This window comes from Podarcis raffonei, chromosome 10, assembly GCF_027172205.1.
Source record: "Podarcis raffonei isolate rPodRaf1 chromosome 10, rPodRaf1.pri, whole genome shotgun sequence".
NCBI classification, from domain to species: domain Eukaryota; kingdom Metazoa; phylum Chordata; class Lepidosauria; order Squamata; family Lacertidae; genus Podarcis; species Podarcis raffonei.
In genome coordinates this window covers 53,811,979-53,834,750 of record NC_070611.1, presented here as the reverse complement: position 1 = coordinate 53,834,750, position 22,772 = coordinate 53,811,979, and the positions used below count along the sequence as shown (strand labels likewise).

The window sequence follows — 22,772 nt, the reverse complement described above, 5'->3', positions numbered from 1 at the left end:
CCACAGTTCTCAAGCACAACAGCATGCTCTCGGGAGGCTTAAATCTCAACCTATTTTCTATCCCTTTCCATCATGCACAGTTTCTGGATTTCTGGCTTCCCTGGCGGTTGCAATCTCTCTCCTCTGCCTGGCAGACTGCATTTCCTGCAATGCTGCAACCATCCACTGGTCCCATTCCTGCAAGGAATATCTGAAAGACCTGTATGAGTGCTCAGTTCCTAGCTGGGATGCACGAGCACCCTGAAATTGTCAAAAGAGAGGCCCCAGCATTCAAGATGGCAAGATGCTCTTCTTGGGAGGTGGACTGGCCACTGTCACTCTTGTCATTCTACCTGTGCCCCATCCCAACCCCCTTGCCAGCAGCTGGTTAAGATTTCTGGGCCTCACCAATGGTTGCAGGAGCCTGAACTTGGCACTCACTTTCATGAACATCCTTTGAAAAGATATATTAGCTCTGTTCCCAACCTTACTTCCTAACTCTTGGGTAATCCAAAAAGCGGCAGCTTCAGGCTGAAGAACAAGAGAGGGGGAGAAGGAACACAGGCTTTCCCACCTTGTCTGCTGAGAAACTCTCAAGTAGCAGCAGCAGCAATTCTGTCGAGCTACCTGAACTGTTTCCCTCCCACCCAGTTGTTGTAATAGTCACTTTAATTACTAGTGGCTGGTTTCTTTCTTCCTCCACCCGCACCACCCTTTTTTTCCTTGCATGCCATGCCTTTTCAGAACATAAGCCTGAGAGCAAGAAACATCTTCCTCCTGCTTTGTTGTTGTTTTTTTACGCCACTCTGGGAACACATTCTTAGCTAAAGAGCATGGTGAAGATGCTTCAAATTAATAAAGAATCCCTGCACTTGAAGCCAGATTAGCACAAAGAAATCTGCAAAAGCTGGTCTGAATGAAAATAAGCAGTCTCCTGAGGGTCGTGCCACTTCTTGGGCAGTCTTGGAAAGATTTTGCAGGAGCCTCCTGCCTGCCTGCTCCCTCTCCACTCTCCCTTTGCTTACCTGGCTGAGATTAAGAGGCTGCTGCTGCTGGAAGTGTGGTCCTGGCCGCTGCTGCCTATAGGCAATGGCTCCAGACGAGCTCCCTGAAGAGTGACCGCTGGTGGAGGTCACGATGCTGGAGGACTTCGACTTGTAGGAGGACGAGTGGTGACTGGTGGTGACTGCAGCAGGGGAAAGAGCGTGCATTTATGGTATCATGCATGCCTAATAGTCATCAGAAGCCTTTATCTTAAGACCATTCAAGACCTGAGGGGCAACTCTGCCCCAAGGCCATGCGTGGTACCTGACACACTGAGCTGGTTCACACAACACACTAACCACGAGAGCATGCAAACTCCTGGAAAGGAGCCTGTAGCCCCTATGCTCCTCTCCAGGACTTTTTGCTGCTAAACCAAGGCTTGACTTACCACATTGTGCCATCAGGAACTCATGGCTGAGATCTCTCCTCACTAAACATGAGCTGTAGCCAAGAACAAACGTTGGGTACAGCTTGTGGATTATACGGAGAGAACTTAAAACACTATGCATTGCTAAGCCAAACCACAGTTTAGCCTCTCGCATCTGCAAATAAGGAGTAGGGAGAAGCAAAGCGTTTGTGAGCTCCCTTCCAGGATGTCTGTGGTGGAGTCTGCTAGGCATGAAATAACTGCTAGGGACTCACTCCCCTCCCCCCCGAAACCCCCTCCTGCAAGTCTCTTGGTCTGTATACAATGAAATATTTTTGTACCACGAAGATAGGAAAGCTGTGGCCTCCCAGATGTTGTGGGACTCAAAGCCCAATCACCAATGAACATGGACCATGCCTGGGCTAATGAAAGTTGGAGTCCGTGCAAGACTGTTGGACATTGTTCTTGTTGGTTTTACAGACTGATTTAATGTATTGTTATTGTATGTTATTTTTACTTGTTTAGTATACCTCTGCGATATGTCTGAACGGAGAGTGATATATAAATTCTTTAAATTCTAAATAGTATTAGGAACAACAACAACATCTGAAGGACCACAGGTTCCCCATCCCCGCTGTATGACATGAATGAAATGCAGCAAACCTGCTAATAATGGCCAGGCAGGGATTTGAAAGCATGGAAGACAGATCCTGAAGCAGAAGGGATTCTTCTCTAGAGTAGTGGTTCACAACTGTTTTTCCCCCACTTGAAAATTGCTGAGGATCTTGGTGGAGCAATTAATGGTATTTCTGCCTGTTGCAACACTTGTAGTGTGCTGTGCTACATGCTGTATGATTTTAAATTGTATCATTCTTGCTTCTTTCATTGCAATGGAATTGAAATTGCAATGCAATAAAATATGACAGAAGGAATAAAAGCAGCAATAAAAGGACAATTAAAAAGCAGCATGAATATTTAATCCAGTGGATTTACCATCTCCCGTCTTCAACCGCAAATCCACAGACTCGCTGTGGAACTGCTGAATGAAGTGGGAACTCCTTTACTTTACACTGAGAGATGTTGCCAACCTACCTGGTACCAAGTTATCACATTCTACTAACACCTCGCTGGCCTGCGTTTTCAGTGGCGGCACGATGATCGTCCGAGGATTGCCGTTGCAATGTGTTTCCGGCGCTCCCTTCGTGTCGTAGCTGTTTCCGTTGTTGTTCCCTCCTCGGTGCTGCACTGCATAGGGGCTGTTGTTGCCGGAGGAATCAGAGTAGGGGGAGTCATGCACAGTTACACAGCTGATGACATTTTTCCTTTGCTTAGACAGGGGGCTGCAAAACAAAACCAGGCCCTTCCCGCGTTAGGCTTCCACTTGCGCCAGTGCATAAATGCAAACTCAGGCTGTCCTTTCAATGGCGGCACTTAACATTTATTACATTCTCTTTATTTTGAATACTTGTGACACACACACACACACACACACACACACACCAGCTTTTAACCTAATGACTCTCAAAATGCGAATACATCTCAGAGCTGAGGTTATCAATGTGGTGCCCTCCAGATGCTGTTGGACTACAACTCCCATGATCCCACGCTGACTGGAGCTGATGGGAGTTGGAGGCCAACATCTGGAGGGCAGGACATTGGCTACCACAAACTTAGACCAAATGTTGATTACAGGTAGGTAGCCATGTTGGTCTGCCATAGTCGAAACAAAATAAAAAAATTCCTTCCAGTAGCACCTTAGAGACCAACTAAGTTTGTTATTGGTATGAGCTTTCGTGTGCATGCACACTTCTTCAGATACACTGAAATGCACACGAAAGCTCATACCAATAACAAACTTAGTTGGTCTCTAAGGTGCTACCGGAACAAATGTTGATTGTTTAGTTGATTTAAATTGAGTGTGTCTGGATATGATGCATTATCCCTCATTTTCTGCTTCTACATTCACTGTGTTGCCTCTCTCCCTAGGTTAGTGTGAACTCAGAAAGGCTAAGCAGTTTTTCAAGCTAATCTGCCTGCAACGATGTGAAAGAAATTATGAGAAACTAGCATCAACCTCCCTTGTGTCGTGCTAGAAGTTTGTGACACAAAACGCATTGGCCTTTTTGGATTCACACTACTCTTCGTGCCGAATGACACTGAGAATTTCCCACAGAACACCTTCCACATTTCTACCTACTTTAGAGAGTAGGCGACTGCAGAAATTTGCTCAAATGGCTCATCTTCTGAAAGACACACACACACACAAGCCCGACTACGGAAAACAGCAGCGATGTTTTGCCAATTGCATTACGTTGTTATAGCAACTGCAATTTTTGTAAAATGACGACAAGAAACAGATCGTGTATATAAAGAACTTGGCAATTAGGTATGTTGGCGGAAGCCATCTCACGAGGAGGCAAACACTGTAAAGAATCCAAATGGGGTTTCCCCGAAGCTTTTCAGCGCTAAATTTTCGTATTCCCTCCATGCCTTTTGCTGCTGTGATTAAAAAAAAAAAAAAGCTAGTTCAAGGGAAATGGCATTTTTGTTGAACTTTTAGTTAGTTGCTTGTTGCATTTATATTCTGCCTTTTTTTTTTTTTTGCCAAGGCAGTTCACAATTAAAAATGTTAATGAGTAGCGCTAAATAACCTCAGGCTGACTTCAGGAGCTGATGGCAGCAATTCCGTAGCCTGGGCTTCCTAACTTCTGCCTTCCCTCAGGGAACACAGACCTTAAGTAGCCTCAGGGAAGGAGGGGGAGGTTTCTGCCTTCCCTCACGGCACATAGGGCTTTCTTAATTAGCTCTAGGTAGCCCCAATAATTACCTCAGACCTTTGATGGTCCCTTCATGTGCTCCCCAGCCTGGGTTCCCTGGCATCTGCATTTCCTCAGGACGCAGGGCTTGAGGAACCCCAAATAAGGTGGGGCTCACATGGCAAACTGTAATTTTAAGTTGTTTAAAACTGTTTTTAACCATTGTGTTTTTATTGTTGTATCCTTTAGTGTTGGGACCTTAGGATGAAGGGTAGGGTAATAATAATAGTAACTGCAATTCCCACATGGGTTGGGAGAATTGAGTACAGAACCACTGTAAATCTAGAAATGTTACTACATTAAAGATGGCACTCTCAGCGCTCCTGGGGTTCCACAGTAGAGGAACAGTAGTTAAAAATCAAAACATTGTCAACGCATTGGACAGGTCCATCATCCCTAGCTACCAGAACCAGTGTTCAGAGATGATGGGAGTTGTAGTTCAAAAACAGCTCAAGACCCAAGTTGGGGAAAGCCTGTTCCAGAGGGAGCTGTTAGCTATTTGCAGCTGTTAGAAGTAACCCAAAGGCCCAAACCAACTGTCCACCCTGATAAGAGTGGATTTGCTTTCCCATGCCAGCTCCTTTCCTGAATTTGCAGAGATAAAACAACAGGACCTTTCTTGTGTTCCTTGTTTCTCATCCAACGTCGGGGAAGGAACCCTTGCAACCCTGCAAGGAAGCTATTGAAGCTCTGTATATAAACGCCAAATTTATTCAAAGTAGTTTGGGCTACAGTCTTGGGTGCTGTTGTTTTATAGGCTGTGTATACTGGTTAAAACTCTTAATTGAATTTCATGGAATTCTATTTTTGCTTTATTGTAATTTGATGCTTGTGTTCACTGCTGGGGGGCGGATCCTGGTTCGGATTAATAAGCAGGGTAGAGATTCGTTACGTAAATAAACAAAAGTCAAGAATCGCCCTTCCACATATCTCCAGAAAGGGCAGGAAAGGCTCTATCCTTAACTGTGCTCACTCATCCATTCTAAGAGATCGTGAGAAAATTAGAATCATAGAATCATAGAGTTGGAAGAGAGCACAAGGGCCATCGAGTCCAACCCCCTGCCAAGCAGGAAACACCATCAGAGCACTCCTGACATATGGTTGTCAAGCCTCTGCTTAAAGACCTCCAAAGAAGGAGACTCCACCACACTCCTTGGCAGCAAATTCCACTGTCGAACAGCTCTTAATTATCGCTGAAGACCTTGCTGTCCTTTTTATAAGACTGCTGTAATCCTCTTAACTTTTATATTTCGCTTTCTAAGTTAGGCTAAGCTTTCTCTTCTGAAGAAATAACATACAGAGTTTTCAAGCACAGCATACTGGTGAAAACCTCTGAACTGAAAGCCTAGTCACACATTAGGGATGTGGCGCTATGATAACATCACTTGAACAGCCAGTGCCTGTTGATTCCCGGGTCATTTATTTGGGCAAGAAATTGAACTATGCACTTGGCTAATTTTTAAAATTCATCTAATATAAATTCCACAGTATATATGATCTTCAGTTTTACACACTTATCCATTGTCTCCACGAGGTGGCACTCTTTCATTACGTTACACTCAAAGGCCCCTGGGTTTCTTATTGCATTCCTTGCTCTTGCTCATAATCATGAGAATTGACAGCAAGTGTAAAACGCCTATTGATTTAAAAACTGTTACGCAAAATGCATGCATAAAAATAGCAGATCGAAATTCAACCTCTTCAGCACAATCCTATATGTTTAGTTTGGAGCAAGTTCCAATGTGTTCAATGGACCTATTCACAAGTAAGTGTACATATAATCTGGCACACACTTAGCTGGGAATAAACTGTACTGGCTATAATGGGATTTACTTCGAATAAATATGATTGGGTTGCACTGTTAGCGAAGAAGTCATTTTTCTTAACCTTTTAAAAATGCTCCACGTACCTCATTCTTATGTCACAGTAAACCATGGTTTACCATGAACATGCAGAAAACTCTTGTTTTGCTCCTCCCTGAGTGCAAGTGGGAGCAACAAACCACCATCCCTCACTTACCATTTCATGTGGGTCATGGGTTAATTCACTTCAACAAAACCAAGGCCCGAAGCCAAGGTTTGTTCTTGGCTTAACAACCATGGTTTGTCTGAGTGAAACAAACAATGACCTCCACTTCAGACATAACACTAAGCTAGGGATCACACTGGGGAGCAGCAAAGCAGGATCAATCTTCGCATTTACAGTAAAGCATTAACTATGCTTTATCATAACTTGTGAACTGGGCCGTTTTCATTTACAGCTTGATTCTATGCCTGCTTAGATGGAAATTCAATGGGGCTTACTTCCTAATAAATAACACTTTAGGGTTGCCATCCAAGAAAAGACTCTGCATTCAGAAAATCTTGGAACAGGACTAGATATTGTTATTTCAATGTGAGAAATTCTTCCCATATTGCGTGGCATTTGTCTGCATCCTTATTTATAATAGATTGTTTTTGATATGGAACAAACGTAGCCATATGAGCATCATCATTATGAAACCCAAAATTAAGATTTTCCTGTCCCTGTAGCGATGTTTGGCATGCTTGACATTGTTGCAAGCCAGGGCCTAAAGGCCTGATCTGGATCCCATCTGGAGACTGAATTAATTTTCCAGGCACTCAAAGTATGTCCAGGATATTAATACAGTGACTTTGGGTTATTTCTGGAGCAAATTGGGGAGGGGGGTTGGGGAGAGAAAGAACTAATCCCTAATTATCTCTGAATAGGTTTCACAGCCACCAAGCAGCACTGTGCATTGCCTCTATGCATACACAGCCTAACCTAAACTGTAGAGACTTCAGAATGCTGACATAGCTAAATGTTTACTGAACATAAATAATTAGGGTTTCAGAGTGTTAGTTTTTCAGAATAATGGAACTTTCAGACTAATGGAACTTTCCATAACATGGCTGGTTGTTCATACATCATGATTCTGAGGCACCCCAAGTGCATGAAACAGGGGACTATCTGTAACCAATTAGAGACACACACAAAAACCACAGCCTTATAAAATGCAATGCATCATTGCACTAATCCAGTGACTTGTGTGTGTTGTTATGAATATGAATTGGATGCATGAGAATTTCATCGAATCCAATTCCGCATTCGTTTGTTTATTAGTATTTCACATTTTATTTCATCCTTCCTCCATGAATCCCCCACCACGCACAAAAACCCTGTGAGGCAGGTTAGACTGAGAGACAGTCAGTTTTGAACTCAGGTCTTCTTGCTCCAAGTCCAAAATACATTAGCCACTACCCAACATTGACCAGAACACATAGAAAGAATAGATACTCAAGGTTGGCATGGTCCATTGAAATGAATGGGGAGGCAGTGTTGGATAGGGGAGCGCCTGTGTGCAGGGGAGCCCCAATGCCTGGAACAAGATCGAGACATTTAATCTCAACTCATTCTTTACAGACTTAATCTTGTCCACCAATTTCTATTGCATTTAGTGCCTTTTCCCATTTTGATATGAAAATGTGAATTTCTTCTCCCAGGAAGACCATCACGACAAGAGGGAAATTACCCTGGCCCCATCCAGCAGCCAGAGAAACTGCAGGGAGCTATCTTCCCACCTCACTGGGAAGTTATAAAGTCCTTGTAAACATGGGCATAGCCAAGGTGGGGCAGGGAGGGGCAGTTGGCCCCCTCAAAATCAATAAAAATCCATAGCTAACTGAGGTTCTGCCCCCTAACAAAAATCCTGACTAGGCCCATGCTTGTAAATGCCTGAGTTGGCTAAGAACTAGGTCTGACTTTCATTCTCCCCATCTTCCCTCCTAATCCCTTTTCCTTTTGTGTCATGTCTTTTAGATGGTTAATCTGAGCATAGAGCCCATCTTATTGCTACTAACTGTAAGCAGATCTGGGAGCCTTTTTGGCTGAACAGTGGAGTGAAAAACCCCACACATTAAATTAAAAAGTAAAAAAAAAATAGTTCTAGCATTTGACATGTTTCACTAGATGTATGGTTAACCTATGAAATGTGTTTTGTAAGGTATAGTAAAGAGCAGGAACATCATGGGCCTTTCACACCTAGCAAATAAATTTGTTCTGGGTCCAGCAGGAGCCCTTTCTAACTATGAAAATTTCCACCTTTAAAACAATTTTAAGAGCTACAATTCTTAAAGAGTTCCCTGTGCAGAGTAACTGTTTGTTAAACCACTCTGCAAATTGTAGCTCTGGGGCTGCCTAAGAGCTCTCAGGACGCTCAAAGAACTACAGCTCCCAGAATTCTCTGGGAGAAGCCAGTCGAAAGCACTTTAAATGGCCATTTAAATTGATTCCAATGTGTGATGTCAATGTAGCCATGGTCTGACGGACCAGAGTTCTAAACCTCTCGCTTCCTCTCTCTTGCACAGGCCCGCACATTCGGGCGCCCCCATGCGTGAGGACAATGTACCCACACTCCAGCAAACACGCCCTACGCCTCCTCACCTGGTGGGTGCATGTTTCTGCTCCTCCTCCTCGTCCGTGTCACTGCTGATCGTGATAACGCTGACGGCGGGGCTGGGTGTGTCGGGGATGACAATCGTCTGCCGCTGCCGCTCCCGTGTGGTACTGGAAGCTCCATCACCCCACCCACAGGTGACAGAGGTGCTGCAGGCAGGGCTGTTGTGAACCATGGCGCAGCGAGGGGGAGTGTTCTCCTTTACTCGCTTAGACCGCTGTGGGGAGCTGATCGTCTGAGACGAGGACACCTCGAAGTTGGATATATTTCTGAAGAGAGACGAAGAGACATTTACATGCATGCAGTTCCGCCGCTGCAACATCTTTTCTCCACTTCTAGCTTATTTATGTACATTTCCTCACAGCACAGTTCCGTGCATAAGAAACACAGAAATCTTTATATACAGAGTTAGGCCACTGGCCCACCCAGCTCATGTTGCATCTGCAGGTGAGGCGGTGGATGTGCTGGGCTGTCGTCTTGCCTGGGTAATGGACTGGATGAGAGCCAGCAAACTGAAACTCAGTCCAGATAAGACAGAGGCACTGTTTGTGGTTGGTTCCCTAAATCGGATGGATGGGAGGTCTTTTACACTCTCTCTGAAGGAGTGGGCATGTAGCTTTGGGGTTCTTCTGGATCCTTTGCTGTCACTTGAGGCTCAGGTGGCTTCAGTGGCATGGAGTGCTTTTCATCCACTTCAGCCGGTGGCCCAGCTGTGCCTCTATCTGGACAGGGATAACCTAACTCTGTTCTGGGAACCTCTAGGTTAGATTGCTGCAATGCATTACATACACAGGGCTGCCTCTGAAGTTCAGAAGCTTCAGGTGGTGTAGAATTCAGCAGCCTAGTTGCTCACCGGGGCATGAGAGTTTGAGCATATTACGCCTGCTCATAGTGCTGGTTTTGACCAAAAAATCCTAAAATGGCTAAGGACTGCAATACCTCAAGGACCTCCTCTCTCCATATGAACCTACTGAGACCCCGATATCATCCTCTGAGGCCCTTCTTCACGTGCCTCCTCCATGAGAGGTCTGGAGAATGGCAACAGGAGAACGGGCCTCTTCTGCAGTGATTCCCCGCTTGTGGAATGCTCTCCCCAGGAAGTTTTGGCTGGCACATTCCTTATACTTCTTTAGGCGCCGGGGGAAACATTTCTCTTAAACCAATTATTTGGCTGATTAACATTCTATGGCTTTTTAAATGTGTTTGTGGGAGGGAAGTTACAGTGGTACCTCGGGTTACATACGCTTCAGGTTACAGACTCCACTAACCCAGAAATAGTATCTCGGGTTAAGAACTTTGCTTCAGGATGAGAACAGAAATCATGCGGCAGCGGCACAGCAGCAGCGGGAGGCCCCATTAGCTAAAGTGGTGCTTCAGGTTAAGAACAGTTTCAGGTTAAGAATGGACCTCCAGAACAAATTAAGTATGTAACCAGAGGTGCCACTGTATTGTTTTGTGTTTGTTTTATTATGTATTTTGTGTTCTCTTCTTGTATTTTTATGTTGCGAACCACCCTGTGATCTTCGGATGAAGGGGGGTATATAAACTTAATAAATGATGATGATAATACTGGCAATTCCTCACAGCTGCATAGGCCAGAGATCCCAGGCATTACTGTTATTATTGGTCCCTCTAACAGCAAAACATTACAAGTGTTCAAAGCAAGTCAAGTTTTGGTTCTGGAGGAAACACTCTGCAGCCAGGCTTTGTTTGAATTTTCAGTTCGGTCTGAGAGTGAACAAAGGGAGTAGCTGGAATGTATCAAAGGGAGGGAATTATGGACATATCACACTGCACTGAGTCCTTTGCATAACAAATGACTGCACAGTAGCATTCATGGTGCTTGTTGAATACCAATGAGAAATATAGAGCGTTCTTCTCTCAAAAGAAGCATATCACTCATTGGGTTACAATAATGTAAAGTGGAGGCCACGGGAATCGCTCAGTCTGTAGGGGCCTGGTCTCCTCTCCCATTTCCCTGTGTAAACACTACAGATATGTAGGAAGGGGGGTGTTTTGGTAGCCTGAAATGTGCTAGGAGAGCAAGTTCCCCTTTTCATTAACTAACCAGGCCTTTGCAGCCTCTGCTCTCCATTTCACGTGGGCACAGAAGGCTGGAATGCACCCAAAGTAAACGAAACAAGGGCAGCAAAGAAAGGAGAAGGATTTAAAGCAGCCAATTTGTACGGAGACAGGGACTGGCTGTAAATTCATTACAGGTCCTCTGGCCTTGGCCAGGGCAGAGCAGAAACGCACACTTCTGTGTTCTGCAAAGTGCAGATCCATTTCAACTCCTCTCTTTCCCATGCTATTAAGAGGGATTTTAGTGTTCATTAAAAGCAATGTTTTGACAGATACGTCGATTAAATTCCACCCACAAAAGAGGCACAGTGTAGTCATGCAAATGGTTCAAACATCTGCCATGACAATGTGCCTCAACACCCACTGGGGAGGAGTTTGATTCAGTCTTGGGAGTGGTTTTAATACGTGCCCAGACATTTCGCCCATGCAGTTATATCTGCTGTGTCACAGGGCAGAACCTGGCTTGTGTTTTGCAGTGCAGAGAGCCAAACTAAGGGATCTGGCCAACTCTCTCATAATTTCTCCTTTTACGGATTTTGCATTTGTGGGAAATAACAATAGCCACCTTTCCAGTCTAAGGTATTATCCTTGCACCCAGCAGTCACCTGTTGCAAGCACAACTTAATGCATTAATTTAATGTTAAGTGTTTATAATCCACATTTCAACAAGGAGTTCCCAAAGCAATAAAATCATAAGCACTGTAAACAAGTATGTTAAAAACACACAATCTATATAATAATCCAATAAATGCAACAGCAGAAATAAGATACAGGCTGCATTTGCACATAGCATAGATTATTAATAGTGGAGAACAATCACATCTCTGATGGTAACGAAACCTGAAGCAAGGTTCATTACTGGACCTCAGGGAACGGGCAGACATATTTATTGATTTATTAAATATCCATTCCTACCCTTCGTCCCAAAGAAGCTATAGAACACGGATGAGGAACCTGTGACTCTCCAGCTGCCGTTGGACAGCAACTCCCATCTTTTCCCTGGTCATTGGCCACGCTTGCTAGGAATGATGGGAATTACAGTTCCACAACATCTGGAGGGTCAAAGGGTCCTCACACCTGGACTACAACCTCTATCATCCTTGGCCACTGGCTGTGCTGGCTGGGGATACTAGAGGTTCACCATCCCTGTTATAGACTGGGACAGAGGAAAAACTGAGACATTTCTCACTCATTCAGTCAAAAAACATAGGCCAACCATATAAAGACAGGGACAGAATATTCACTGGCAATCGTGATATTTCATCTATAATAGAAGGGGGCATAATTTTGAAGTTGAGGCAAGCCAGTCTTGATGCAGTGAGACTGCAGTGCTTTCATATACTCCTATTTTATTTTATCTTATTTTTTAAAAATTAGAGGTTCTCTCCAGCACAGGAGAGTGGAAGTGCACAGCAACATGGTGTCATGCCACAAAGCAATCACAATAGGAATGGATGTGTTAACTGGGTGAACATTCTCATTTCCCCACATATAAGACTGAAGGTATCCAGGGGGTATTTCATAGTGTGGGTAATGGCTTCTGTTTGTTGGAATGTCACTAAAATCCCATCTTCTCAGAAGCCTATTCATAGTAGCAAGGTAAGGTAAAGGTAAAGGACCCCTGGATGGTTAAGGCCAGTCAAAGACGACTACGGGGTACAGCGCTCAACTCGCTTTCAGGCCGAGGGAACCGGCATTTGTCCACAGACAGCTTTCTGGGTCACGTGGCCAGAATGACTAAACTGCTTTTGGTGCGAAGGGACACTGTGACGGAAACCAGAGCGCATGGAAATGCCATTTACCTTCCTGCCGCAGTGGCACCTATTTATCTACTTGCACTGGCGTGCTTTCAAACTGCTAGGTTGGCAGAAGCTGGGACAGAGCAACGGGAGCTTATCCCATAGTGCGGATTCAAACTGCCAACCTTCCGATCAGCTAGCCCAAGAGGCTCAGTTGTTTAGACCACAGAGCCACCTGTGCCCCTAGTAGCTTTATATCCCCAGTTTAAACAAGGAGAGAAAGGAAAAGAAATAATTAGAGACCATTAGCAGAATACCCTTGAAACTGCAAGATACTGGTAACTTCCAAGTGTCATTAATCTGCGGTAGTTTATATAATCCATTGACTCGTCTGCTTCTTATGAACGATATGATCATCTCAAACATAAGGCACAAGGCATCCTCTGCCATCACACTGTCTATATTTAACTTGATCTGCTCTCTGTGTGTATATGTCTGTGCATATGTGTATACACACACGCACACACACTCATTCACTGAAGCAGAAATAACAGGCCTTTAAAAGTGGTTCAATATTCTCCTATTTTGCCAAGACATCACTTTAATGGGTTTAAACAGGTCCAATTGCATAGGCTTCTGTCGGAGTGGCTTTCAAACTTCCTCATGGGAAACAGAGCAGAACCTTCTGCAGTGCATGTGGAGTATGCTAATACTTAATACTCAAGTCCCATCAGAGAAATTCTAAGCCAGAGGGAAGGAACTGCTGATGCACCATTTGCACTCTTGTCAGTCCCCTGTTCCTCTGTGGCCATTCCAAAAAAGGTGGCACATCAGAAACTGTAACTGGAGCAAGTGGGATCTGAAACAAAACACCTAGCGGCAGGCTGCTCCTCTTTAGTGTTCTTCCCAGACACCACACCATCTTCCTTTGCACTCCATTCTCTTCTGCCTTGCCCCCATTTCCCTCTCCCCAACAACAGAGTCTAAGCATTCTGGGGCTACTGGCCATGCCTAGTCCATTGGGCTGCTTGGGTTTTGTTTTTTACACCCTGTTCAGCGCCCCCCCATATTTTTCCTACATCTGCAAACCTTGAGGTCCTACTGAGCAAGCTGGTTTTTTAAATTAAAAATATATATATATTATTTTCTTGCAAATCCACAAATTTACTTTGCAGCCTTTGTCAATTCCCTCTCAGACCTACTGCTTCGTCCATAAATAAGAATTACAGAAGCCTAAAGGGTCGTTCCAGGGCAGCGCCACCTCTTAATTTTATTTGTATACTGCCCTCCATCCAGATTCCAGGTGCACAACACAAAAATGCAAGGTGAAAACACACACACACACACACACACACACAAAACACATAATGAAAACAAGAGCAAATCAGTAACACCCACTCAACCCGGGTCCCACAGCACATTAATTTCCATGTTTTGGTAAAGGCAGCCTGATGTGCAGCAGGGTGGTGTGTGGGGTGCCTTTACTGAGGTAAGAGGAAGCAGATGGATTTAGGAGGGTCAGAAGCCCCATTCCTGATCTACTCCAGGGAAAGGGAATCTGTGTCCCTCCAGATGTTGCTGGACTACAACTCCAACCAATCCTGACCATTGATCATCCTGGCTGGAACTGATGGGAGTTAGGAGTCGCCGCAACATCTGGAGGACCCCAGGTCTCCCACCCTGACCTAGTCTCTCACCTTAACCACAAGGCACTGCGGCGAACAGAAAATCTCCCTCCTTTATATGAGCCCCCTCTTTCTGGTGCATACCTTGCTGATGACTGGTGTTGTTTATTCTTCCGAGAGGAGGTGGTGCTGGTTGGCTGTTGCCTCATGACGTGAGCGACACCCACGTTTAAGGGCTGGGCTGCTGGAAGGGTGACGTGACTTGCTAAAAGTGCCGGCTGTTGCATGATGGGATTGTAGTGGCTTCCGTGAGCGTGTGTGCTCCTGCGAGAAAAGCGGAGAGAAAGGCGTTTTGTACATTTCGAGAAGAACGCTCATGAATGAATGACAAACACAACAGCATGCCAGAAAGCTCAATGTCATTTTGCTACAAGCACAGAGGCTCAGGAAGCACTCCTGGAGAAACGGTGGCTTTTATTAATGCCTTATTCTTAGCCTCTTGCAAAGATCAGTTGGGTGCCGGGTAGGAGAGGCAGTGCCAGCCATCTTAATGTTTTGTCTGCAAAACTATATTAAACGGTTTGTTTAATACAGTAATGCATCCCACAGTGTGTGAATTGTGAGAAATAACCTTTTCATTTCATTTCTTGTTCTTTTTTTAAGAGTTTATGTGCATCTTGACCCTAGCCCTCGAGAGCTGATCATTTGCATCTAGTCCCATATTCAAGACTTGGCTTACAGCATGTTAAGGTAGCAGCAGGTTGAAGGTTGTTATGCACAAGCCTTCTAAGTAAGCACCACGTATATTAGGTTGCTTACCTTTAGTGCTGCTGTAAAATGGAAGTTCTGCTCAAGCTCTTAATATAATACTATATTATCCAGTAGCTTCCTTACCCATTACTAATATTCTCCTATTATGACTATTCACAAGTTAAGTTCCACTCAGCAAAGATCCCCAGCAACATTAATTGAAAGCTTCCTCTTTGCAGGTCCTGCCTAACTTATGGCTACTTGCTGACTGCAGCTGGAGGATTTGTGATGAAGAACCTCTTGAATAGCCTATCTTAACTGCCCCAGCGTCAGTTTCTGTACCCACATGAAGGATTACCAATTTCTTCTAATTGCTTTTTCTTTTTCTTAAACAATAAAATAGACTCATTCTCTTCACATTCCACCACGCCAATGCTGTACTCTCCAATGAATTATGCCCAACATCTTAGCATTATTCCCAAAATATGGCAACACACTGGACATATGACTCTAGTTGTGGCATAGTCGATATTGAGCAGAAGTGGGCAAGCAAAGCACTACTAAGTCTTTTAAGGGCTTGTGCGCCTTTAATTAAATGTTTTCTGTTTGCAGGTCTTGCTCAGGCAGGTTGGTGCCACACCTGTGTTATTGCTGCAAAAATATTTGCCAAAACTCAGGCCTGAAAAGATACAAGACACTCCTGAAAACACTGCAATAAAACAAAACCGACAAGTTTGTCACTTGGTCACTACATAAAAAGAGAGCAAGCAAATTTCGGGGGAAAGGGCTAGTGTAGAATTAACTTTCATTCAGTTCCCTGGGACAAAAAGTAGGGAAGAAATCAGAAGAGTTCAAGGTAGTCGTTCTTTTTGACCAGGGATGACTTTTTCACACAAGGTTATGGTCTTTGGCCTAGAAGACCCTAGAGTGAATCTTGCAATTTTCAAAGCAGTTTTCTTTATGGGAAACAGCTTCTGCTGTTTATATTAAAAATGCTATACATAGGTAAAGGTAAAGGTACCCCTGCCCGTTTGGGCCAGTCTTGCCAGACTCTGGGGTTGTGCGCCCATCTCACTCAAGAGGCCGGGGGCCAGCGCTGTCCGGAGACACTTCCGAGTCACGTGGCCAGCGTGACAAAGCTGCATCTGGCGAGCCAGCACAGCACACGGAAACGCCGTTTACCTTCCCGCCAGTAAGCGGTCCCTATTTATCTACTTGCACCCGGGGGTGCTTTCGAACTGCTAGGTTGGCAGGCGCTGGGACCGAGCAACGGGAGCGCACCCCGCCGCGGGGATTCGAACCGCCGACCTTTCGATCGGCAAGTCCTAGGCGCTGAGGCTTTTACCCACAGCGCCACCCACGTCCCAAAATGTATGCTATACATACACAGTAGCAAAAGGTGGAGTGGTGGCACTTAGCTGACCTTCCTGCAGTGGAGTCACTGTTGGTTATGAGGAGGGAGAGTGGTAGGGAAAAGTGGCAGGGAGGTTGACACTGTGCAAACACACCAGCAAGAGCAACATACTGGCTCCTGCTGGTGTGTTTGCACAGTGCCAACGTCCTCACTGCATTGCCCCTCTCCCTTTCTGTAAGCAGCAGCGACTCCACTGTCAGGAGGTTGGATAAACGTCACCACATCCTGCCATTCACTACCGTGCATATGAAACAAGCACCCGGGAGTTATGTGCTTAACTCATGCAGCCATTATGCAATGAAGATGGGATCACAGATTCTGAGGCTCTCACAAAGCTGGTACCTTACAGACAGATACAAGTTTTCCTTCCTGTTTACCTCCAATCTGCCAGGGGCTGGGTCCCTGCCATGGTCTCCGGAATTACAGTTGCATGCTGGACTGAGGTGTGGGCGGCTACCCCAGTCAGCTGTTGCCAAGCTGGGGGGAGCAGGATCTGCTGAGTACCGCTAGGCCAGGCTTGCTGTAGAACAGAACGATCACAAAATTCAGTGCCAACCCGTACTTTTTTAAGAAGCATGTTACAAACTATACCGCACAGAACAGATTCAATATAAGTCGGCAGGGAAAAAAATCACATGTAACTAATTCAAAGGCAACAAGCGTAGCTCAGTCAGTTTTGGACAAGGCAAAGAGCAGCATGCTATAAAGTCGAGAGGACGTCAACCCAACTTTAAACCAAGGTCTTTTCAAAGACAGCTGTGAAGACAAAATTGCTGGTATTAAAAGCTTAAGTGCAAATGCACGTTTCTTATCTGTTGCAGTGGAAGCAGCATAATCCTAGGCAACAGGACTTACTCTCTTGTAGGGGCTGCAATGCTAAGCAGACTTACTTTGGAAGTAAGCTCTATTGAACTCAGTTAGCTTCTGAGTAAATATGCACAGAATCAGGCTGCAAGGGTGTGTAGGGCTGCACTCCAACCTCAAAGTCTGTGTTCAATGGGGCTTACGTTTGGGAAAGTATATACTGCACTGGATTTCACATGCACACTTACTACGGAATATGCTTCACTGAACCCAATAGGACTTACTCCCAGGTAAGTGTGCACAAAACGGCAGCTATTCACCCTAGCAGGCTTGCACAGGCAGCCATACACTTTTACTCAGAAGTCCAAATGAGTTCAAAGGGAGCTAGATCAGGCCAATGGCCCATCTAGCCCAACACCCTGTTCACACAGTGGCACCTAGATGCCCGTGGGAAACCCTCAGGCACAATGGCACCCTCCCCTCCTGGGTTTTCCAGCAACTGGTATTCAGAAGTGTTTCTGCCTCTGGCCGTGGATCACTCCTGAGTGGATCCTTCATAGGATCAGACTCTTTCCCCCCCCCCACACCCTTTATTATTTTATTCACATAATATACATTCATTACAACAAACAACTCCAAAATAAACAGACAACTCCAGAATAAAATCATATGTAACAAAACCATAAGTCTCATGTTTTCATTTACACTGATCTTCTCTCCGATACCTTTACTTGATATTTCTTGCTGCTTTCTGCTTTCCTTATAGAATCTTTGTGAAAATTTAAATCTCTTAAATCCTATACCAATCTTTAACAGTTTCAATTAATCCCTTCACCTCCCTCCCCCACAGCCCAGTACTTCCCTCCACTATTCACTTTATTTGTTATTCCATCCTTAATATATTATTGTCCTATCTCCTTGTGCCTTTTAAACTTTTGCATATTAATTTTTAAGCTCCAGCACCGACTTTTTGCATGTATTCCTTAACGCATTCCCACACTTTATTAATTTTTTGATTAGAGTAGCCTCTAATTGATGCTGTTAATTTTGCTATCTCTGTGAATTCAAGAAATTAGATTCTCCATTCTAATAATTCTGGTATTTTATCAGTTTTCCAATTTTTTGCCACAATGATTCTGGTTGCCGCAGTTGCGTAAAGGAATACATTCCTTTTACATAGGATCAGACTCTTGAGTGGGATATTTGAGATGTTACTGTTTGACTTCGCCCCCGGAAGGCGCACACTTCCATTTTCTCCCAAGCCGGATGAATGCCAACCAATACCCATGTGCCATTTGACATCAGTGACTTAAAAAATGTCATGGGGACTTTTGAGGTAATATAGGCACTATATTATCAAGAAAGTGTTCGGATTGTGAAATGTTAGGTTCCATCAAACCGGCGGGAAGTCCTCTTTTCTTTTGGTAACTGTGCTAGGAGGTGCCAAGGCCTGTTCCATGTGAGCAGCCTCACTGCCATGTAAGCATAATTCTGCCCAGACTGTCACCTAAGACATGCGCAAGTGTCATCTTGCTCAAATGACTCAATTTTGGAGTCATATTATATTTTACAAGTAGGTCACATTCAGATTCCCCCTGCATGACACGGCAGGGCAACTTAATCCCTTCTGAGAACAGATTTAAGAAATGCATGTGCTAAAAGATTTGCTTGCTCCTGGAAACCAAGGATGGCAGCTTAATACCCACAGCTGTGAGCACTCAACACTCCAAAGGCCGAAATTCTGCACAAAAGCACTTTGGATTTTACGCTCAAAAATAATGAATAATTTGTTTCAGACCTTCAAGAATTGGGAGCAGGCTTTTTTCCTAGCCGTTTGCATGGAAAAGGTTAACTGGGAGAATCCAGGCCACTGGTTTGACTGGGGCGCCATCCATTTCCATGGCTAAGCACTCATTTTGTCCTCAGATAGCCACATAAAGACTTGACCCTATGCATGCTTACTCGGGAATTAGCCCCACTGGGTTCGGCCTGATCCTACGCACACTGACCTGGGAGTCAGCTTCCCTTAAAAGTCAGCAGGACTTGCTTCTGAGTGAATATGTAGAGCAGAGATGGGGAACCTGTGGCCCTTTGGATGTTATTAGACTACAACTCCCATCAGCCCTGGCCCTTGAGTTTGCTGGCTTAGGCTGATGGGAGTGGGAGCTCAACAACATTTAGAGGCCCACATGGTCCTCACCCCTGGTGTATAGTCTGCATGGTTGCCTATGTGTTTCTATCCAACAGTCAGCCCTAACATTAGTATGGTGACCACCTTGGGCAGCTAACTCATGAAAGGGGAGCACATTGTTATTCATTTGTTTTTATTATTATGCTTTTACTGCCAGTGACTTTCTCTCTCAGGTACCAAAATAACATGGCTGGTCTTGGGTACTAAGCACCTTCACAGGGAGGGGAGGCATTGCTTGCTCTGCCTCGGGCAGCAAAATGCCATTGTGGGCAGCATGGCAGGTGAGTCGCTGCTACTTACCAGAAGGGGTGAAGCAGCAGTGAGGTCTGCAACATTCAAACACACTGGCTGAATGAAGTCGGCACTGCTGCTGGTGTGTTTGCATTACGCTGCCCTCCCTTCTACCTCATTCCTCCCCCACTTGTTAAGTAGCCATGATTCACCTGCTGGGAGGTCAGGTAAGTGTCTCTGCCTTACCATACCACCTGTGACTGGCAAAATGTATTGAGCTGGCATTAGTCTACATTCTCATGAAAAACCCTGATCTTGTGATCTGTGTGTGTGTGTGTGCGTGCGTGCGCGCGCGCACACACACACACATTTCTCTTCCAATTGTTAAAGAAGAAATTCAGGTTCTCTAATGCAAAATCTGATTCCCCTCCCCACCAATAGGACAAGCCCTGACCAGGAATCATGGCGGTCCTACCTTAATAGGTCATATCTCTTTAAGAAACTGCAGCTATGCTTACAAAGAGTGCAACCAGAGCTGTCTCTCACCTGTACAGTCAGGCAAACTGATATAGTTGCCTCGTGTGGGTAAAAACAAATCCTAAAAGGTTGGATGTGATGACTGATTTTTCACCACCTGCTCCAGGAGTTGCATGCAGCACACTTCATCTGACTTGCATATCACATTTCCTGCAATCAACATCTCTGAAGATAATATACCAGCTTCAGCCCATCAGCCTTACCCTTCCAGTGATGTTGGACGTAAATATTTCACAGTATCGGGACCTTAAAGCAGGGTTGCTATTTTCCCCCTCCTGCCAAAAACTCAACAGGCACAGCTTTCTACCTACTGGGGACAGCTGCACCTTTTGAATTACTGTTTGTCATGTAGCTCTTAAATGCACAGCATCTCAAGCTAGGAAAGAAGGTGGCAACCTAGAAATGTTCTTCAAAGAGGTCAGTTTCTAAATTGAGAGCTGTGAGGGCTTAAGCATCCATAGAAGTCACAGCCCGTGGGCCAGAAGCCCTTTTCCCAACTTGGTGGCCCTTCAGTTATTTTGGCCAAAAATTCCCATCATTCCTGAACATTGGCCCATGCTGGCCAGGGCTGATGGAAATTGAAGTCCAAAACACCTGGAAGGCACCAGGTTGAGGCTGGCTGTTACCTGATAGTTTCATGTGTTACGTGGAATTTATTCCTTTGACCCTCTATATTAATTGTTTATTGCCGTGATGTTTTGAAATTCTAGATCCTTGCCTGGGACTACCTGTTTCGTTCGAAAAGTTCAGGGTGGGGAACCTATGGCTCATCGGACGTTGCCATACAACTACCCTTCTGTCACCTGTCACAATTAATCATGGGAGTGGCCCTTTATGAAAGTGCAGGATTAGTTTTTTAATTTTTGGGGGCTCCTGCAGAATGTAAAAATCCCAGGCTGTGCTCACACTTCAATCTTTAGCCACTGTTTAAGTGGTACAATGATTCTACGGACAGTCTCCACTACTGCCTTAGCGTTCGGCTTAGCCCCGTGTTTTGAGTCTATCTACTGGGATTGCCAGTTGTACTAAGGCCAACTGAGAAGTCTGGAATATGTTTGGGGTCTGAGTTTTGAAACTGTACACGCTCACAGCCAGACCATTTCACACGGTGCTTCTGTCCAAATATTTTACATATTTACGTTTGCAAAATTCACTTACTTTCTTTTAGCTTGGGGAGGAACCAAACCCTCCTCCTTTCTCGTTCGCCCTTTTGAATTGCTCCCATTTATTTTATTTTTAAATGAGATGGGTAGGTCTGTCTTTCCACCCTGCTGCCGCCACAAACCCCCTCGAGTGTACCACTTGGAAAAGGATGGCGTGCTTCTCATGGAGGTGGACTTCATTCATGTCAAAGAGGCAGCTGCTTAACAAAGACTCTTCATGGGAACAGGAGGCACCACTTAGTTAATGAAAAGGAAATCAGGCAAGCTTCAAGTTCTTTTCCATACTGCCTTTCCCAGATAAGCTGGGCTGGCAGCAGGCAAAAGGAAAAGGACTGAACTAACACTCGCTGGAATGCTATCCAGGCAAGGCAACGCTTTGGCAGGATTTTGGAGTCTGCTGATGCCTGAGAACGCTGGAATGCTCTGGCATAGACAACGACATTCGCTCTGACGCACTGATTCAAAGTGAATTAGTCTGGAATACAAGGGGGCTCATATAATGGGATGGTCAGAGTCCCCAAGGCTGCATATGCATGCCTATGTTCAAAGCACACGGTTTCCCCAAAGAATCCTGGGAACTATAGTTTGCTATGGGTGCTGGGAACTGTAGCTCTGTGAAAGGTAAACTATAATCCCTGGGATTCTTTAAATGTAAGGTGTGTATGCAGCCTAAGTGTCTGGCAGCACAGCCTAAGTGTTTGGCAGCTGTGGTCGAATGCCCCGCACCCTGTATGGAGCTGCCTTATAAAGAGTCAGACCTTTGCTGCACCTGACCTAAAATGACCTCTGCTATATTCCTAGTGCACCATGTTCAGTGATGTCATTATTAATATTTAGACTTTATTTCCCTAACATAATGAAGAGAAGATGTAGAACAGATCGTTCATCCTCAATGTCTATATATATATATATATTTGGTCTTTGGGACAAGTGGATTTAAAAAAATGGAGAGATAGCAAATTCTGTGAAACTGCATGATGTTCTCAGGCGCCATTAGACTGAGTCCATAGACCACTTAAAGAATATACAAATTTGTCAGCCCAAATTCAAAGGAATCTAAATGAAACAAGGTCAAGAAATATCAATATATAATCAACATTTTAAAATCGGCAATCTCCATGAGTAGGAATCATTAAATGTGAAAAAAAGGAATACCGTTGTGTTGTGGAATCATCTTATTAAATGCAGATGTTCCTCACTGTCAAGGAAGGTGCTCCCTGTATTTTCCTATGCCTTTTATTTTATGTCTCACACTCGTAAGTTTTTAATTAAAGTATTCACACTATACTTCGTAAAATTCTTCCCCACCCCTAGCCCTTTTTGGCCCTTTTCCAACCCCTGGGTTTTTATTCAACCTGATCCCAGGGGGTCAACAGTGACAGCTTTGGGGAATCTGCATTAGTGAGAGACTCTAGGGAATTAAAAGCTGGTGGGTAAAAAAACTGCAGCATCATGAGCCCTTTAATAGTCAAAATCCAAATTAGCATCCACACACAAGTGGCACTCTCCTAATTAATAAACTGAAAAAATAGTTGCTCTCTGCATCCAATTCTTTGCATTATGACTGACAGCTT

The 22,772-nt window shown here is 44.6% G+C and overlaps 1 protein-coding gene across 5 annotated transcripts in view; it reads right to left on the bottom strand.

The window, feature by feature from the left end:
- The window catches only part of HIPK2 (homeodomain interacting protein kinase 2), a 159,022-nt gene that overhangs the window by 2,442 nt on the left and 133,808 nt on the right, over positions 1–22,772 (bottom strand). For 4 of the 5 annotated variants that reach the window (XM_053406797.1, XM_053406795.1, XM_053406796.1 and 1 more), the window contains 5 exons: positions 16,650–16,792; positions 14,253–14,432; positions 8,650–8,931; positions 2,483–2,730; positions 1,005–1,165 (listed from right to left, as the gene is read on the bottom strand). In XM_053406797.1, the coding sequence (XP_053262772.1) occupies positions 1,005–1,165; positions 2,483–2,730; positions 8,650–8,931; positions 14,253–14,432; positions 16,650–16,792 (1,014 nt within the window). The remainder of the gene's footprint in view (positions 1–1,004; positions 1,166–2,482; positions 2,731–8,649; positions 8,932–14,252; positions 14,433–16,649; positions 16,793–22,772) is intronic. The other variant, XM_053406799.1, reaches the window with a different exon arrangement.